This window comes from Sinocyclocheilus rhinocerous, unplaced genomic scaffold (assembly GCF_001515625.1).
Source record: "Sinocyclocheilus rhinocerous isolate Xijiao unplaced genomic scaffold, SAMN03320098_v1.1 scaffold2083, whole genome shotgun sequence".
NCBI classification, from domain to species: domain Eukaryota; kingdom Metazoa; phylum Chordata; class Actinopteri; order Cypriniformes; family Cyprinidae; genus Sinocyclocheilus; species Sinocyclocheilus rhinocerous.
The window spans coordinates 353,431-369,563 of NW_015666157.1; the positions used below are offsets into that span (position 1 = coordinate 353,431).

Genomic DNA, 16,133 nt, shown 5'->3' on the forward strand with positions numbered 1-16,133 from the left:
TTTGGGTGGGGGGGGGGGAGACTTTTGCGGACTACCTTGCACCCTTTGCAGCCCCCCCATTTCCGGATCCTATTTTAAAATCATGAATCATGCACCGCTGTGTGTAATTTTTTAATTTATTTATTTTTTATCCTAATGGTTTTAACCACTCCATGACATGTCCATGTGAGTCCCTGGGTGCAGCTCGCCCCACCTTAGGGATACACTCACACTAACGCACTCTAGATGGCTGACCCGGTCCCACGTCGTCTTCACGCTGTTTCTGCAATGCGTGTGTATGGTCTTAAGTGCCTCCCTTTGCTCATTTGGCAAGACATTTCTTATGAATAATTTCTCCTTTGTTTTTGCTAAATTGGATGCTGCAGTGTGCACTGGAGTGCCCTCTAGACCCTGCCATGTGGATTGGGACCCCGATTGAGTGCTGGGGTAAAAGGAGAACAATAATTGTAAGATAAAGTTTAAAAAATAAAGTCACAATTGTGCAATTTAAAGTTACACTGTGAGATGTCACGTTTACTAAAAATGTCAATTTTGAGATAAAATTAAATGAACTTTTTTTCCCTGAGGCAGTAACAGGCTTCTATACTAGGAATAGTGAGTAATGCATGAGTACATTTCTTTTAATTTTGTGGAATGCCTAAACTACACATTCTGAAACACATATGAAGACACACACACACACACACACACACACACACACACACATGATTCACCCATTCCTGAGGTATTGCAGTGTGGCGAAGAAAAATTATGATGCACATGATAATTGGAGAAGGTGAAGTCATGCACAAGCAAACCAACAGGAAAGTGTCTTTTTCATCATTACATATTTATCTGCCTGTTAATGGCGTCTCCAGTGGCAATACAGCCCCCCCTTAATCCTGCCTCTGTCCCCACGAGGGCCGGTCCTCATTAAGAATCAACAGAATTTTTTATGTTCTATAATTCTTTCATACTACTTCACCATAATTTGCCTTGATTTGTGTTTAAAGGGGAAAAAATATACTATTTCTTAATGCAATGAACTCACAGACTCGTCCCAGCTTGGAATTTGAAAAGAAGGAAGCGATGGAGATGAATATTGAAAAAAGGCGTGCAGAGAAAAATGGCCCTGTGTCCAAATGTGACTCCTGTGGTTGAGAAGACGTTGTTTAAGAACTGAGTAGGTGAATGAATTGGATGGTGGAGGAAATCGGAGGTTGGCTTTATAGCTAAAGCAGGGTTTTGAAATGGAGTCACTCCTCTGGCTTGGCAGAAAAGCTCTTCATTAACGTCCACCATTAGAGCGCAGGAACAGGCATCTTAGACTCTTTACTCTGAATTGGCTGCTGGAGGACTCACTCCGTCTCTGAATTTGAAAATATCTGATAGGATGCCAAAGCAATGGTATGTAAATGCGCAACGTCATTATTTAATGTTTGTGCTGTGCATTTTGGAGTGTACTGTATATATGTCTTTGGAACGTACCTAAATTGTTCCCAGAATTTCATAAAATAATATACACAAGCAAACATATACAGGATGAATGAGTTTGTGAATGTGTGTGTGGTCTCTCTAGCTAAGCTAACGGGTATTTTGCGCTGTTATGCCTTGTGGTCAATCTAATTATTCACCATCTTCAAACTTCTTGGACATTTCTTTTTCTCGTCCTTTTTTGTGGCCTCTGTTTGTTTCTCTGAGACATGGAAAGTAATACATTATGGAGAAACAGAGAAGAAAAAGAACAAACCTACACACTTCCTGTAAAGCGCCAGCCCAAAACAGCCCCCACAAGTGAAATCGGAGCAATTTCATGGTCTGGCCTGCCCTCAATATTATTTAAAAAAATACCCTGTTATTATTTAGGGAATAGAGTGAGAGCAGGAGAGAGACAGAGAGAGAGGCGCATGACTATTATCTTTATGTAGGTCCTTTAATTTTAATGCACCGCAGATTTATAGCTTAGCATTCCAGTGTGGAGGCACTGGGCACCCCACCCTGGCCATAAACTCAGCAGGACAGCGCCACAGACTTCGATAGCTCAGCTGTGACACACTGCACCTTCTCTTGTATCAGACCTCGCCAGATACCTCTTTTTCCCTCTCACTAGATATCTGATATTTACTCCTAATCCTATTTTACCACTGTTTTATACTCTGGCCCCCCAGTCCCCCTTCCCTGTTTTGGCGCCCACACTAGAAGAAAATGGCAGATTTATTGAGAAACATATGGAGGGTCTGGGAACCTCTGTAAAAACAATATTGTAGCTCTTTTAGTCTTCTAACTTGTTGGAAAACGCTAATGATTACACTGTGTTTGTACAAGACAATAGCATATGCAAACAATCTTACATCTCAAAGTCAAAAGTGTCATTTCTTGCTGTCTGTGCTTTTGCTTTACTTTTACTGTTAAATTTAGCAGTCACTAGTCTGTGCTAACTGGGATGGAATTTATCCCTGTCAAAATGACAGATGAAACCAACTTGCCACTATACTTCAAATGGTTGTTTCAAAACACATCTCTTCATAACAGATTCTTTTGATGTAATTTATTTTGGTTTTGGTGTGTATTTGTTCAGCTTCTTCCTCTGTTGAATTTCATGCGGTCGTTGTGTCAGCTCAGATGCTGTTATTCGCTTTGATGGTCTCAAAACATGATGCAATGACAAGATATTTAATCTTGTGGAATTATGTGTACAATATACATAGTTAAACAATCATAGCCCAGAGCAGTCTGGTTGGATTTTTACCAGAGTTGATCACATACTCAAGTGCACAGAGGACATTAACTCCAAGAGACATTCATTGAAAGGACACTTTGAACTTTTAAGCAGTTTTTCAATTATTCCATACTGCTGACGCTTGTTTATAAGTTTAGGTAAGAGATCACTCTGGCCCAACTAATAACTCTTCAACTTTCCCACCAGGCACTTCACAGACAGCCCATGCAGCCACTGAAGGACCACTCTCCCGTGCGAGAAGAACCTGTTCCCAGTTCTGGAGCTGAAGAGAACCCCCAGGCTAACGCAGGTTTAGGCAACAGCGGAGGGGTTAGCAACGTCACAAAAAAACCTCGCTCCCGCACCAAGATATCTCTGGAGGCTCTAGGCATCTTACAGAGCTTCATCCAAGATGTGGGCCTCTACCCTGACCAGGAAGCAATCCACACCCTTTCAGCCCAATTAGATCTGCCCAAACACACCATTGTGAAATTCTTCCAGAACCAGCGTTATCACGTGAAGCATCATGGTCGACTGAAGGAGCTCGGATCTGAGGGTGGTGGTGTAGACGTAGCCGAATATCGTGATGAGGAGCTGCTGTCCAGTTCGGAGGAAGCGGAATCCAGTGAAGATGGCCATGAGGAGATCTACAGTGGGCATGAAAGCGCACCAGCCGGAGCAGCCAACTCGGTCTCAACTCCAGCTGTTTCTTCAGGCCAGGATGAGAATAAAGACAAAGGCCTGCCTCTGGGATCAGCCAGACCCAGCTCCCTGCCCCCATGTGGTTCATCCCCAAGTCCCCGAGATCAAGCAGAATATCAGAGATAAAACAGTCTCAACAAAGACTATACTGTAGGTGGGGAAAGGCAAAGATTGAGCACTTACAACTATTCTGTAGTGGAGGAGAGACAGCTTAGAAACTTACTGACAAAGACACAGTGTCCTCTGAGGACCTGTAAAAGGCAAACCAAACCAGACAAGATCTGCATTTTGATTGAGGTGACATGTAAAGTTCTGGTGTAGAAAGATGGGTTGTGATCTGGCCTCATACCTCACAAGTTACTTACAGGGATGGCATGGTACGGAAACAATCCCTATGGCGTGCTACAAGGAAAGAATTTGGTTGGCTGGGAAGCATTCGTTTTCTAGATGTAAATCATCAAATTAAGGCAAGATAGTTGCCTCAACCCCAAGATGTCACAAGTATTCAAACTTGCATGCTAAGAATGTCAAGAAGGCCAGTCTTTCACCGAGTGTTTCATTTCTAATCTGAGAGCAGGGGGTCTCTCACAAAATACCACTATCCATGCCCCCTCTTTATCTCTACAGGGTTAAAATGGCAGGGACAGTGCTTTAGATGAGCCAATGATCTCCTATAGGACACCAACAACTTCACTCCCGTCCGATCAGGGAACCTAGTGGGCGGCTGTGGCTGTCCTCATCTTCCCCTCCATGATGGGGCATTCTGGCGGTCGCCAACTGAGGGCCGTGCTTGACTGCTAAAGCCGTCGGTTGGGTTGGAGGTACAGATGAGATCTTGGGTGTACACATCAGCCCAGCCTAGGTACCCTACTATAAACACATTTGGTATGCTGAAAGGTCCACAGATAGCCCAGTGGCACTTTTGAAGACCACGCCATCCTTCCCACAACCAGCCACAAGCGTCATTCCAAGCAGTCCCACACGGTTCAAGAAATCACTCCTTTACCCCCACCACCCATGCACACCCAATACAGACTGTGCACAACATCCCAATCTGTCACTCCTGTCCAGTGCTTGAAGGTTTGCTTTATACAGATATGTTTAGACCGTAGGTTTCATTCCAGTTTTGCTCTCTCTACACTTAAAAGACAGTGAGAATAAAACATAATTGGCGGGAGGACTGACTGCTATGGACAAAAGGACACTGGTGAGGGTGCAGTCTAACTGCATCTGCCTCTGGCCTAGTGGAGAAGAGCGACGCATTTCCAGCAACTGTGCTTGCATGGAAGTGCGGTAGTTCTTCTCTCTTCCGTCACCTCCCACAGCTTTCTCTTTTACTGACTGATGCCCACAATGTCCTTATTTGACCACACTTACCCACACCCAACTCCACAGCACTATTTATTGCTATCTTCACCCTCAATTATTATTGTTGTTATTGTTATTATTGTTATTATGGTTGTTCTTGCTGTTATTTTTAGTTTGATTTTCATGGTCTAATATCAGCTTTTGGCTTGCAGCAGATGTTTAGAGCGACGCATTTCCAGCAACTGTGCTTGCATGGAAGTGCGGTAGTTCTTCTCTCTTCCGTCACCTCCCACAGCTTTCTCTTTTACTGACTGATGCCCACAATGTCCTTATTTGACCACACTTACCCACACCCAACTCCACAGCACTATTTATTGCTATCTTCACCCTCAATTATTATTGTTGTTATTGTTATTATTGTTATTATGGTTGTTCTTGCTGTTATTTTTAGTTTGATTTTCATGGTCTAATATCAGCTTTTGGCTTGCAGCAGATGTTTTGGTAATGAGAGACATTGTGAAAGAAAGAAACACTACCAAAACAGAGAGGAACGAATTGGAAGCAGTTACTGAAGTTACTGAGTCGATCATGTGATATGTACTGCCAATTCTATCAGCATTATGTACTTTTCCAAAGAGAGCAGCACTCTGCAGATGAGGTGTTGAATATTAAAACAATAGAAATAAGAGGAATCATTGGAATTTATATGATCTTTTTGTGCATACGATGACAATCCTTCTTTTGAGCCAATCAGAACTCAGCAAGCATGAACTCTGCATTCTGATTGAAACTTTGATCAGCGTAACTTGAGGCAACATGGCCACCTGTTGCAAATCATCCATGACACCGTGGCAACTCTTGGATCCAGGGTTCTGATTTGTTTTTGAGAATCAGCTGCTACTTGCTCTTTCACCGATAATAGACAAAATATCGTTGTTGTTAACCTTATGCTAACCCTTAAACTATTTTTGTTTCAAACGAGTGATAATTGTGGTCTATGTCCATGTTTTGTCTACTACAAATGGAAATGTTTTATTTAGAATTTTTAATGTGCAAAATGCTGATGTGGTTCTTGCAAGTCCTTTGAGCATCCTGACTCTTTCACATAGGCACAGTGTCCACACCTGCACATGCCTATGACTAATGCATTCCAGCAGAACATTAGTTAAAAATGGGGATACACATGTTTTTCTCAGAAGGTATAGAAGATGGCATTCTAATCACAAGGTACTGTATATAACCTTGAGAAGTTGTTCTCTAGTACATCGATCATTTTTACCTGGTTATGATTTCACTGTGGCCATGCTGCATTTCTCACAAATATTCAAGTAAAGACCAGACAAAGGCATCAAGGACAAGAGCTCTCTAATAAGATGTGCAGGTGACAAAAGAGCCTGGTGTGCTTTATACCTAGTAACTGTTGACACCTAGAGAGCCTTAGACTATGATGTGCTTCTCTGCTGTTCACCTCTCCAGAGAGATTGAATTCTTTGAACCATTTTCTGTCCAATTCACCCATCTGCATCATTGCCTCATTTCAATTTCACTCTTGCTCTTTGCTTCATTGCTCCCTGGTCTGCATTTACCCAAATCTGAACTTTATGGTCAATCATAGGCAATTATACAGACATGATGTACCTCCCAGTCTTTCATCGTTGCTCCCCTAAAAATCTTAAATTACAGTAAACAACCTAAAAATCTGTGATTATATGTTTTTTCTTCATGATCGCCGACAACAATCTACAGTCTTTTAGGTTATTTCACCCTCTTACTACTCATTTAAAACCTTTAAGGTTAGTTACATTTACGTATCATCTTTAAATGTTAGAAATTGCATTTGATAATGGAAAGAGCTACTGAATAACGAGATACACAATCTACACTATGAAATCTTGGATACCTGCAGGTTTTGCAAAAGGTCTTTAATAACATGGCAGTGATTACCTGCTTGATCTACACCTTACTTAAGCCTGTCAATCATCTGCCACTTTTGGAGGCCTGCACCGCCCCTTTCGTTACACTCTGAGCATCTTCTCCAAATCCCGCCACCCCGCCAAGTCTAGATCAGCTGGAGACAAGCACTTCTGATGAGTCCGTCCCTATACACCTCCCAAATTACCCTCATAAATGATGAAAGCATGTGCACGCATGTGTCTGTGTGTCCTAGACTGGTGTTTAACCTACCATGGGGGTGGCTTACTACTCAGCAGGAGAGAACAACCACCCACTTCTTCTCCTCCATCACCTCCTCCTCTCCGTCTTTGTCAGAGTTAGTGGCGAGAGTGAAGGCGAGGAGAAACAAAGAAGATTCCAAGAGTCCCTGATGAGCACTAGTTCAAGGTCACTGCCCAATTATCCATGTCTTTCATTTTCATTCTGTCTTTTCAGTTCTCTCTATCATCCTCTCTGTTCCCTCATTTTCTCGTTCACCAGGCGGGAAAGTAATCGTTGTCTCCCATGCTGTGGTGTCGAGGTTAAGTGGAGGTGATCATGTCTCCTTGTGGAGAGGCTAGTTCCTTGAGAGGCATGTCTGAGAAGTGTTGCGGTTAAGACAAAGGCTTGGTTTGACTTATTTGTTTGGTATATGGTCGTCTACAAAGCCACTATCACATTAGGTTGACTTTTAGAGTTTTGAATGGAAAAACTGAAGGCCACTTTCTTGCATTTACACGCACTATTTAGACAATTCGATTGGGACGACCCGAACTTTGACTCTCCAAGTGTTTATAATTTATCGCTTTGATGTGAAATTTACAGGTACACAAGAATGTCCTAAACAAAACAAAAACAGGATCATAATCATTTTCAATACCCCATAGATTTCTGAGGAAAGATGTTCTTGCTCGTCTTGCTAATGCTTTTGTTTATCATACAGTGCCTCTGAACTAAGCACAATGCTCCAGTTCTTTGCTTTGGAGAAGGCAAAATTAGACGATCTCATAATTTTCATCAGTTTTCATCGTTTTTGTACTCATAAAAGCCTACAATGTGAATCAGGATTGCCACTCCTGAATTGGTACTTTCCTTGTCAATTGAATGCATTGTCATTATCACTAAGTGATAATTAACTTATGTGCATCATTTGGCTTCTTTGTTTGTATGACAATGTTTTGTTTTGTTTTGTTTTTATTTTGTTTTTCAAACGCTGTTGTTTAAATAAAGTGCATTCAAGGAAATGGAACTATTGCGTGTGGGTTTGTTGTACCTGCAGACTGTTGACTAAACTGGGTGGTCTGCAAGTCAAATCACTTTATCCTTAGTCCACATTATGGTCACAGAAGTTAAAAGAAAGCAGTGACTAATGCACAATGCTATGTTGTACTGAGCAGAGGGATTAGAAGTGGAGACAAATGAGTGGAAAGAAACAAAATACAGTTTCACTTGTACATTAAAGTAATCAAACAAACCATAATAGGAAAAAATGTTACTGGAAATGACAATGTAGCATTCCGTGCTTATCCATTTAGGAGAATTTGAATAAATAAATCACTTGATACTGCAATCTGGTGAGTAATGAAAAATATTCAAGCATATTGCTTCGATGTCTATCTGAAGTGTCTCTATAAATCAAACTTGCATAAGTAAATTCCTTAGAATCGGACATTATTCAAAATATCCATTTTGTCCCAACTGAAAACAAACCTGACTTTCATTTCAACACAATAAACAAGAACTACACTGAGGAAAAGTTTCCTGCATCAATAATTCCACGCCTTATTGCATTTTACAACCTGATTGCTGCAGGCTTCTTTGCATTCATTCCATTGTGTGCCCTCTTGGGCTTATTGTGGGTTATGAAATGCACATTTGCATACAAGTGATAAACTTCCACTGGCGTTAACTCTGCTGAATTGCCTCAGCATATATGACAATTTTTGTTATCATTTATTATTCTGTGCAAAGATAAGAATTGCTTTAATTACATGAAACCCCATCAGTCCCATGACCGCACGTAGCCCTCAGTACTAAAGCCACCGCCAAACTCAGAGTCCTCTCTCTGGCCACCTGCCAGGCTTCCCTCTTTTCCATGGTTCCCCTTCTCTCTAGAACAGCTTGCAGTGGTGTCCTCTGGTTTTCATTCCACACCAGCCCTCCAATCTCCTAAATTGAACTTATTATTCGCTCAATTGGCTTGCTTTAACCCTTTCTCCCCCTCCAGGTCCGGGCCTGTATGTCATTAGCCAGAGGATTTTTCGGTCGCAGCGAGAGCGTCAGGAGCTGGAGGGGTGTAGCTATAAACCTGTGGTCCCTGGCAGGATTTGCAGTTGCATCCGCTGGAAGAGAGTCAGCGCTCATTCTATGAGCGCAGTGGAGCCAGACCACCCAGAGAGGGATGTGTGGCCCAGTTTGTTTTCTGGCTGATGAGTTTTAGTCCCAGCTGATAGCTTTGGCGACCTGGATATCTCTCTCTCTCTCTCTCTCTCTCTCTCTCTCATTCTGCTCATTCATTCTCTGTCTCTTCCTCTCTGATGTCAACTAAAATCTGTAAGAAACATTTTAATTGTCGTCTGTATGCACTCTTTATCACATATCAATAGGACAGGGTTCTATAACTGCATGGATATCATCCAATGCCAGTTGATAAGAATGTAAAGTGCAGCTTTAGAGGTGTCAGATAAGTCATATAAGAAAATGTGCAAAAATGAATCCAAGCACCTGCTCTTTGAGATCATTTGCAAATACCACATTCCTCGAAAGAATGCTACCCATATTAGAGACTTGGGGGTGGGGGGACATTATGGGAATCAAGCCCTTAAAAACACTAAAACAATATATCACATCATGTGCAACCCACAATTTATTATTATTATTATTATTTGAAAAATGATATAAAAATATGGGCACAATGAATAATAAGATATACAGCATACACCCCCTTATTTGTTTTTTGTTCTTCTGATTGTAATATTTTTGTGATTGGTATGTAAAAATTCAAGTCTTGATGTATGTATTATTGTAATGTATTATTATTATGATAAATATATTCTACAATTATATTTACATACATGTATTTTTGTACATGTACATGTTTTAGTTATTTATTTAGTCTTTTTACATAATGTATGGGTGCTACAAATAAATGAAAAAAAAAAAAAACATGAAAAAAAATCTTTCTATAGACCTGTATACTGTATTTCACTTTGTTCTCTAAATAATGTCTGCGGAATTACGGAATAAAAATTTTTTTTCACTGCATTGTATTAACCCTTATGAAAATTAACCATAGTTTTATTACAGTAAAAGTGTAGTAACAATGATTTTTTTGATGTATTGATTACAATTTGTATAACCACAGTTTTACTACAAAAACCATGGTTAAACTATGGTTAGTGTAGCAAAACGATGGTTAATTTGTGGTTACCATTAGTTACCGTTAATTTTCATAAGGGAAGGTATAATCCTAAAAAAACTGCATGTCTTTCCGACGGTCTCTTCCTGTCTAAGAAGGCGGATATTGGACAGAATAAGCTGTGAGACTAGCGATGAAGTTTAATGCCGGGGGGTCTGCGACATCCTACAACTGATGAAGCCACATAGACAAGCAATGAAATGTCTTTAACAAATGAAAAATACTGAGATAAATGTCTATGAACCCTCATCTACAGAACACTCATATGAACTCATATGTTTGGAGGGATCACAGCAACTTCTTCGGTTTGACAGGTGAATATGACAATCAAGTCAGGGCCTCTGGGTAAGTGGGCATCACTTGGGTATGAGCGAAGCACGCACCCCTGAATAAATACTGGCCCACCAAAGCACCATCTAAAATTTCTAACACTGTGCTGTCTGTTTGTAATTATCAAACCACAGAAGAAGTGCTTGTGAGGAAACTCAAGGGGCCCATGTGGCCAAGGGCTTTAAGCGGACACAATAAAAAGCATCATTGTTTCTGTGGGAAAGGTTTAGATGTCACACTCCATGTGACGGAGAGCTGTGAGGTCGTGGCTGTATGCGGTTTCCCTGTGTTGCTTTGTGTTTACATCAATGTGTCTGCGAGCAGGTCTGTGTGTGGCCTTCTTGACAAATACTTTGATTCTGTTTGTTGTATCAGCCCTCGTTAATCCTTTTTAAATTGTGCCAGGGACTCGTATTTCCTGATTAAGTGACAAAAACATCCTGGAAAACAATGGTTTGCAACACTATGGGATTGCATGGCATCAAATACACATCGAGCCTCGGTTTGGCTCTGGAGATTTATGGACTTTTGATGTTGTGTGAGATGGGAGATGGGAACTGAGCGATTAGACACAGAATGGAGGGTGATGGACAGAGAACAGATGAACTGAGATTGACAGTTCTCTGCCAGGGGAGAGGGGGCAGCTGCCAGGGCACTGCTGCTGGGGTATTAGGGCCTGATGGCACCGTGATTAGGGGCCATTAGAGGTGAGAGAGAGGGGGCGGCACAGGACGCAGGTGCACCAATGCCTGTTATTACCCAGAATTCAGTGGGGTGAAGCTCAAACACACACCTGTGGTCTCCCGTTGGCACACTCACTACCCACCCCCCTAATCTCACTCCCGCACATTAATACACACACTGATAAACACGCTAATACCCAGAGCACGCTTTTATACGAGCGGCTCCTTCCTCTCAAACCGTTTGGCCTTTCTCTCACATTTTACGTCTCTAAAACTGATTTTCTGACACATTTATAAATACGGTTTTTCAAATGCATGGCTTTTCAAATTAATATTTTTATATAGTAAAGTCATAACTATATTAAACAACCCATTTGTTGGTTCATAGTTAATAGGATGCTGTTCACTTACAAGGTTTAATATATAATTCTGCCCAGTGTTTTTGTTCACTAAAACTACAAATAAAAGTATTAAAAGCTAAATAGCTGAAATAAAATAAATCTAAATATTAGATGAAAAAAGTTACAAAAAAAAACAATATATAAGCCTATACATTTTTTCCCACTATATTTACATAGTATACTATAATGTATATTGATCTGATAACTAACTGAATTAAAATAAGTTGAAGCACTAAAATTTCCAAAACGAAAATAAAAATAAAATTAAATTAAATAAAAGGCTAAATACAAATTTTGACTTTCTTTGTTCTGTGGAACACAAAAGAATATATTTTTACGAATGTTTTAACTGTTTTTGCCGCTTAAATGAAAGTCAGTTGGGGGACAAAAAAAATAAAAATGTCAAAATATTTGGTGTTTCCGCAGAATAAAAACAAAAGCCATACAGGTTTGGGAAGACATTTTGACAGAATTTAAATTTTTGAATGAACTTTGCCTTTAAGAATGGATATTAAGATGGACAAAAAGATCTCTGAAGCTGGAACAAGAGTCAGAGAAGCTCAGTGGAGTTCCTGCTCATCATTTGAGTGAGAGATTGAGGATGGGAGGAAATGTGAGCTGTCATGATGACATCCCGAGGGAGATCGGGCTAAAGCAGGGCATCTGTCACTGGCCCGTATCAGAGTGTCATACGACGACACTAATGCACCAAACAACAACATTCACATGAGCACAACCCAATCAGCTCTCATGAACAAACATTCAATTACCTCAACCGAGCATGAAAATCAAAACTGTCTCCGTTTGATTGGTGCCCCAAATTGGCTTGACAGCAAAAATAGAAATGGCTTCTGACAAACACAAGAATACTTTTATTCTGTGTTTCGCAAAGTTAGATACTGTATCTGACCTCAAAAGCTGGGATCTGATGGGATACCTTTACTAAGTAGGATATTAAGATTTGGTGGGTTTATGGAGTCCGAACAGGAGGGTCAAGTACATGTGGCAAAAAAAAAAGCGATTTGTGATAAAAATAACAACAAGGGTTGCAGTGGGTTTGATTTGTCTGATTTAATCAGTATCCCCGTCAAGCACAATATTCAATATAAGAGGCCAAACAGCTGCTGAAATTAAAAATGTATAATGCGCCACATTTCTCTAAATCCCAGAATAACTAATCTCCTCTGTAACATGAAAAAAACATGAGAGGAATTGTAATGATTTCATCCATCAAAAACCTGAACAAACACACCTACTCACACATTAGACGGTCACATACTATCTGTGAGTTATCCTGCACTGCCCACTTTCCACTTAGTTTTATAAGCAGTGGTGTATAAAGTACCTGAAAGCCATACTCAAGTAAAAGTACAGATATCTCATCAGAAAATGACTTTGGTAGAAGTTGATGTCACCATTTAGAATATTACTTGAGTAAAAGTCTTAATGTATGTGATATTTATTGTACTTAAGTATGAAAAGTTTTGGTAACACTTTCTATGAAGCCCGTATTTACATAATACATTATAAGGGTATTCTTAAGGCATTATAATTAATGCATGTACAAGTAAATGCAAAATGGAAAAGGAGCCAATTTCACAGTTCAATGTAGCTCAGAGGGGACATGGATACATTTAACCTGCAGTTACAGATGCATAAATAGGCCTAATGTTTTGTTTTTAACATAAAATGTTAAATACTGATATTTGAAATTATTTAAAACATGAAAAAAATAGTCGAAATGTGAAATGAAAACCACCAGTAGGTGAAAGCAAGTGACTGTTAATGAGTGAGTCATTGAGACTCAACCAGTTCATTCAAATGGCTGATTCATTCAGGAACAAAGCATTTGACTGTGTTCATGAGTGAATCACTGAATCATTTATTCAACCGATTCGTTCTAAAAGCTGATTCCTTCAGTGAGTAAACACTGTCCATTACTCAGAGATGCAAAACAGTGCTGTGATCTTTGTTTGGAACTATTTTCATTGGCAAAATTCAGCAATACTGTGTCTAAAATGTAAGTCATTTAATGCTAACTTTCTTAAACTTGTATAAAATGATTATTACATTTGTTGTCATGCTGATATCTGGGGGAAAAACGGCACTCTTTTTGTGATATAGATTAAGTTAATATAAAAAGCATACGCATTTTTGCCGTCTACAATTTGAATGCTTTGAATTTTGTTTTAATTGACTAAATTAATGTGTACACTCTCTGTGTGTGATTTGGTGGTGATATACTTCGGAAATCGCACAACAACACTTACCATATTATCACATAAGATATACTGTATATCGCAGACCCCAGATTTGTCTTGAGTGGAAACTGAAATCATCCGCGAGTAAAGAGTAAAAGTTGCTAATATCTTTGATACTCAGTACAACTACAAAGTACCCGAAAAGATACTCAAGTACAGTAACTAATTACATTTACTCCAATACTTTACACCTCTGCTATCTATACAGTTGCTACGTAAACTATTCCAGAGTACAGAGATGAAGAAGAAGAAAAAAGAGGACAGTATGCCTGGCTAGATCTTAGATATTAGCAAATTGGTTACTGATTAGATAGTCCAGACAGCAGACAGTATGAGTGTTGGGAAAACTGTTTGGAAACACTATTTTTGCAATTCTGTTTGGTGCCATTAGTGGCACAGAATTAAGGCCAACATTTTTCAGCTTTAAGAAAAATCTGAAAATTAAAAGCCTACCCACATAAAATAATATGACCCTTTTGTTAAACATTCATGTCTTTTTATCAGATTAGTTTATGAACCTGTCCCAAGTTAAAATCAATAGGAATACTGTATATGTGAATGACACTGATAAAGGAATACATTTTACAGGATTCTTCTAAGATGCCATCACAGCCGCCTCTCATGCCCAAAGGCGGCCAGGGCATGATGACAGGTGTGCGGAGCAGGCCTGCCCGAGGGGGTCCCGGGGTGAAGTGCCTCCGCCCCATCTATAGCTGATGCTTTCTGACAGTCGAGCACTCTTATGGAGACAGAGCTGCAAAATTTATCACAGTTCAAAACGTAGTACTTTGTCACCATTTCTTTTTGACATTTGTGTTATTGACAAAAAAATCAATATTGAAATGTTAAAAATATCAAATTCCTTAAACATAAAAATTTGAATGAAAATTTAAAAAAATAAAAACTAATTCAAAATATTATTAAAAACTATAAAAGTATCTTAATAATACTAAAATAACACTGCTCGGTTCGAGAAAACATGAAAGATTAATATACTACTCCCCGTTTAGCTTAGTTCCTATCAGCACACCCGCAAACAAACAAAGCTACAATATGTACATAGTATCAAAACAATGGGCTGTCCATTAACATGTAATTCTCTCAATAGATTTCCATACGCCCACTCTAATATCCTCCTTATGCAGTGACACATCATCCATGAATGATTGCATGAGTGAATCACTGAATCATTTATTCAACCGATTCGTTCTAAAAGCTGATTCCTTCAGTGAGTAAACACTGTCCATTACTCAGAGATGCAAAACAGTGCTGTGATCTTTGTTTGGAACTATTTTCATTGGCAAAATTCAGCAATACTGTGTCTAAAATGTAAGTCATTTAATGCTAACTTTCTTAAACTTGTATAAAATGATTATTACATTTGTTGTCATGCTGATATCTGGGGGAAAAACGGCACTCTTTTTGTGATATAGATTAAGTTAATATAAAAAGCATACGCATTTTTGCCGTCTACAATTTGAATGCTTTGAATTTTGTTTTAATTGACTAAATTAATGTGTACACTCTCTGTGTGTGATTTGGTGGTGATATACTTCGGAAATCGCACAACAACACTTACCATATTATCACATAAGATATACTGTATATCGCAGACCCCAGATTTGTCTTGAGTGGAAACTGAAATCATCCGCGGTTGTGTGAGCACTTGTTTGCACATGAGCATACTGTAGGTGTTTTAGGAGTTTAACTTGCAAGCGCCAGACCACTGATTCATCAAACCTTCTTCCTTGCAGTTTGTGTTCTTCTGACTTTATTTTGTAGTAAGTAACGAATATGCTTCGGGAAAATGTATCGGAGTAAAAGTATACATTTTAATTAGGAAATGTAGTGGAGTAAAAGTGAAAGTTGGCTGAAATATAAAAACTCAAGTAAAGTACAGATACTCCCAAAAAACATTTAAGTACTGTAACAAAGTATTATTACTTTGTTAAATTACACCACTGTTTACAGGTAATGGGGTCTTTTAACTGTTCAGAATATGCAGTTTTCCTGTCATTCAAAAAGATACAGTATTAAAAATTATTGACAAAAATATACGTTGATATAATAAGATTGTTGCAATATTTTGATTAGTTTATAGTCCACATATTAAATGGGAGTGACTTAAATAAAATCTTTAAAAAAAGATTAACTTAAACTTAATAGTAATGTTGCAGTTAAAAGCATCATAAAACAAGGCTTTATGATTTTAGATTTAGCAAAACAAGTTGCTATTAAAACTACAGAATTAAACATTAACCACTTTTAAAATGCACAACATCAGTGAAAGTACAGTACAATAAATTCACTCTTTATTAGTCACGTTTATGACAAATGTATGCTCGGTGTAATCGTTAAGATGCAAAGAGATGATTGATTGATTGATTGATTGATTGATAA

General features: G+C 39.0%; 1 protein-coding gene across 1 annotated transcript in view; it reads left to right on the forward strand.

The window, feature by feature from the left end:
- Window positions 1-4,912, forward strand: part of LOC107731767 (DNA-binding protein SATB2-like) — a 47,567-nt gene extending 42,655 nt beyond the window's left edge. Inside the window, exon 14 of the mRNA XM_016542938.1 lies at window positions 2,906-4,912. Coding sequence (XP_016398424.1) covers window positions 2,906-3,526 — 621 coding nt within the window. The 3' untranslated portion in view covers window positions 3,527-4,912. The remainder of the gene's footprint in view (window positions 1-2,905) is intronic.
- Window positions 4,913-16,133: the final 11,221 nt, after the last annotated feature.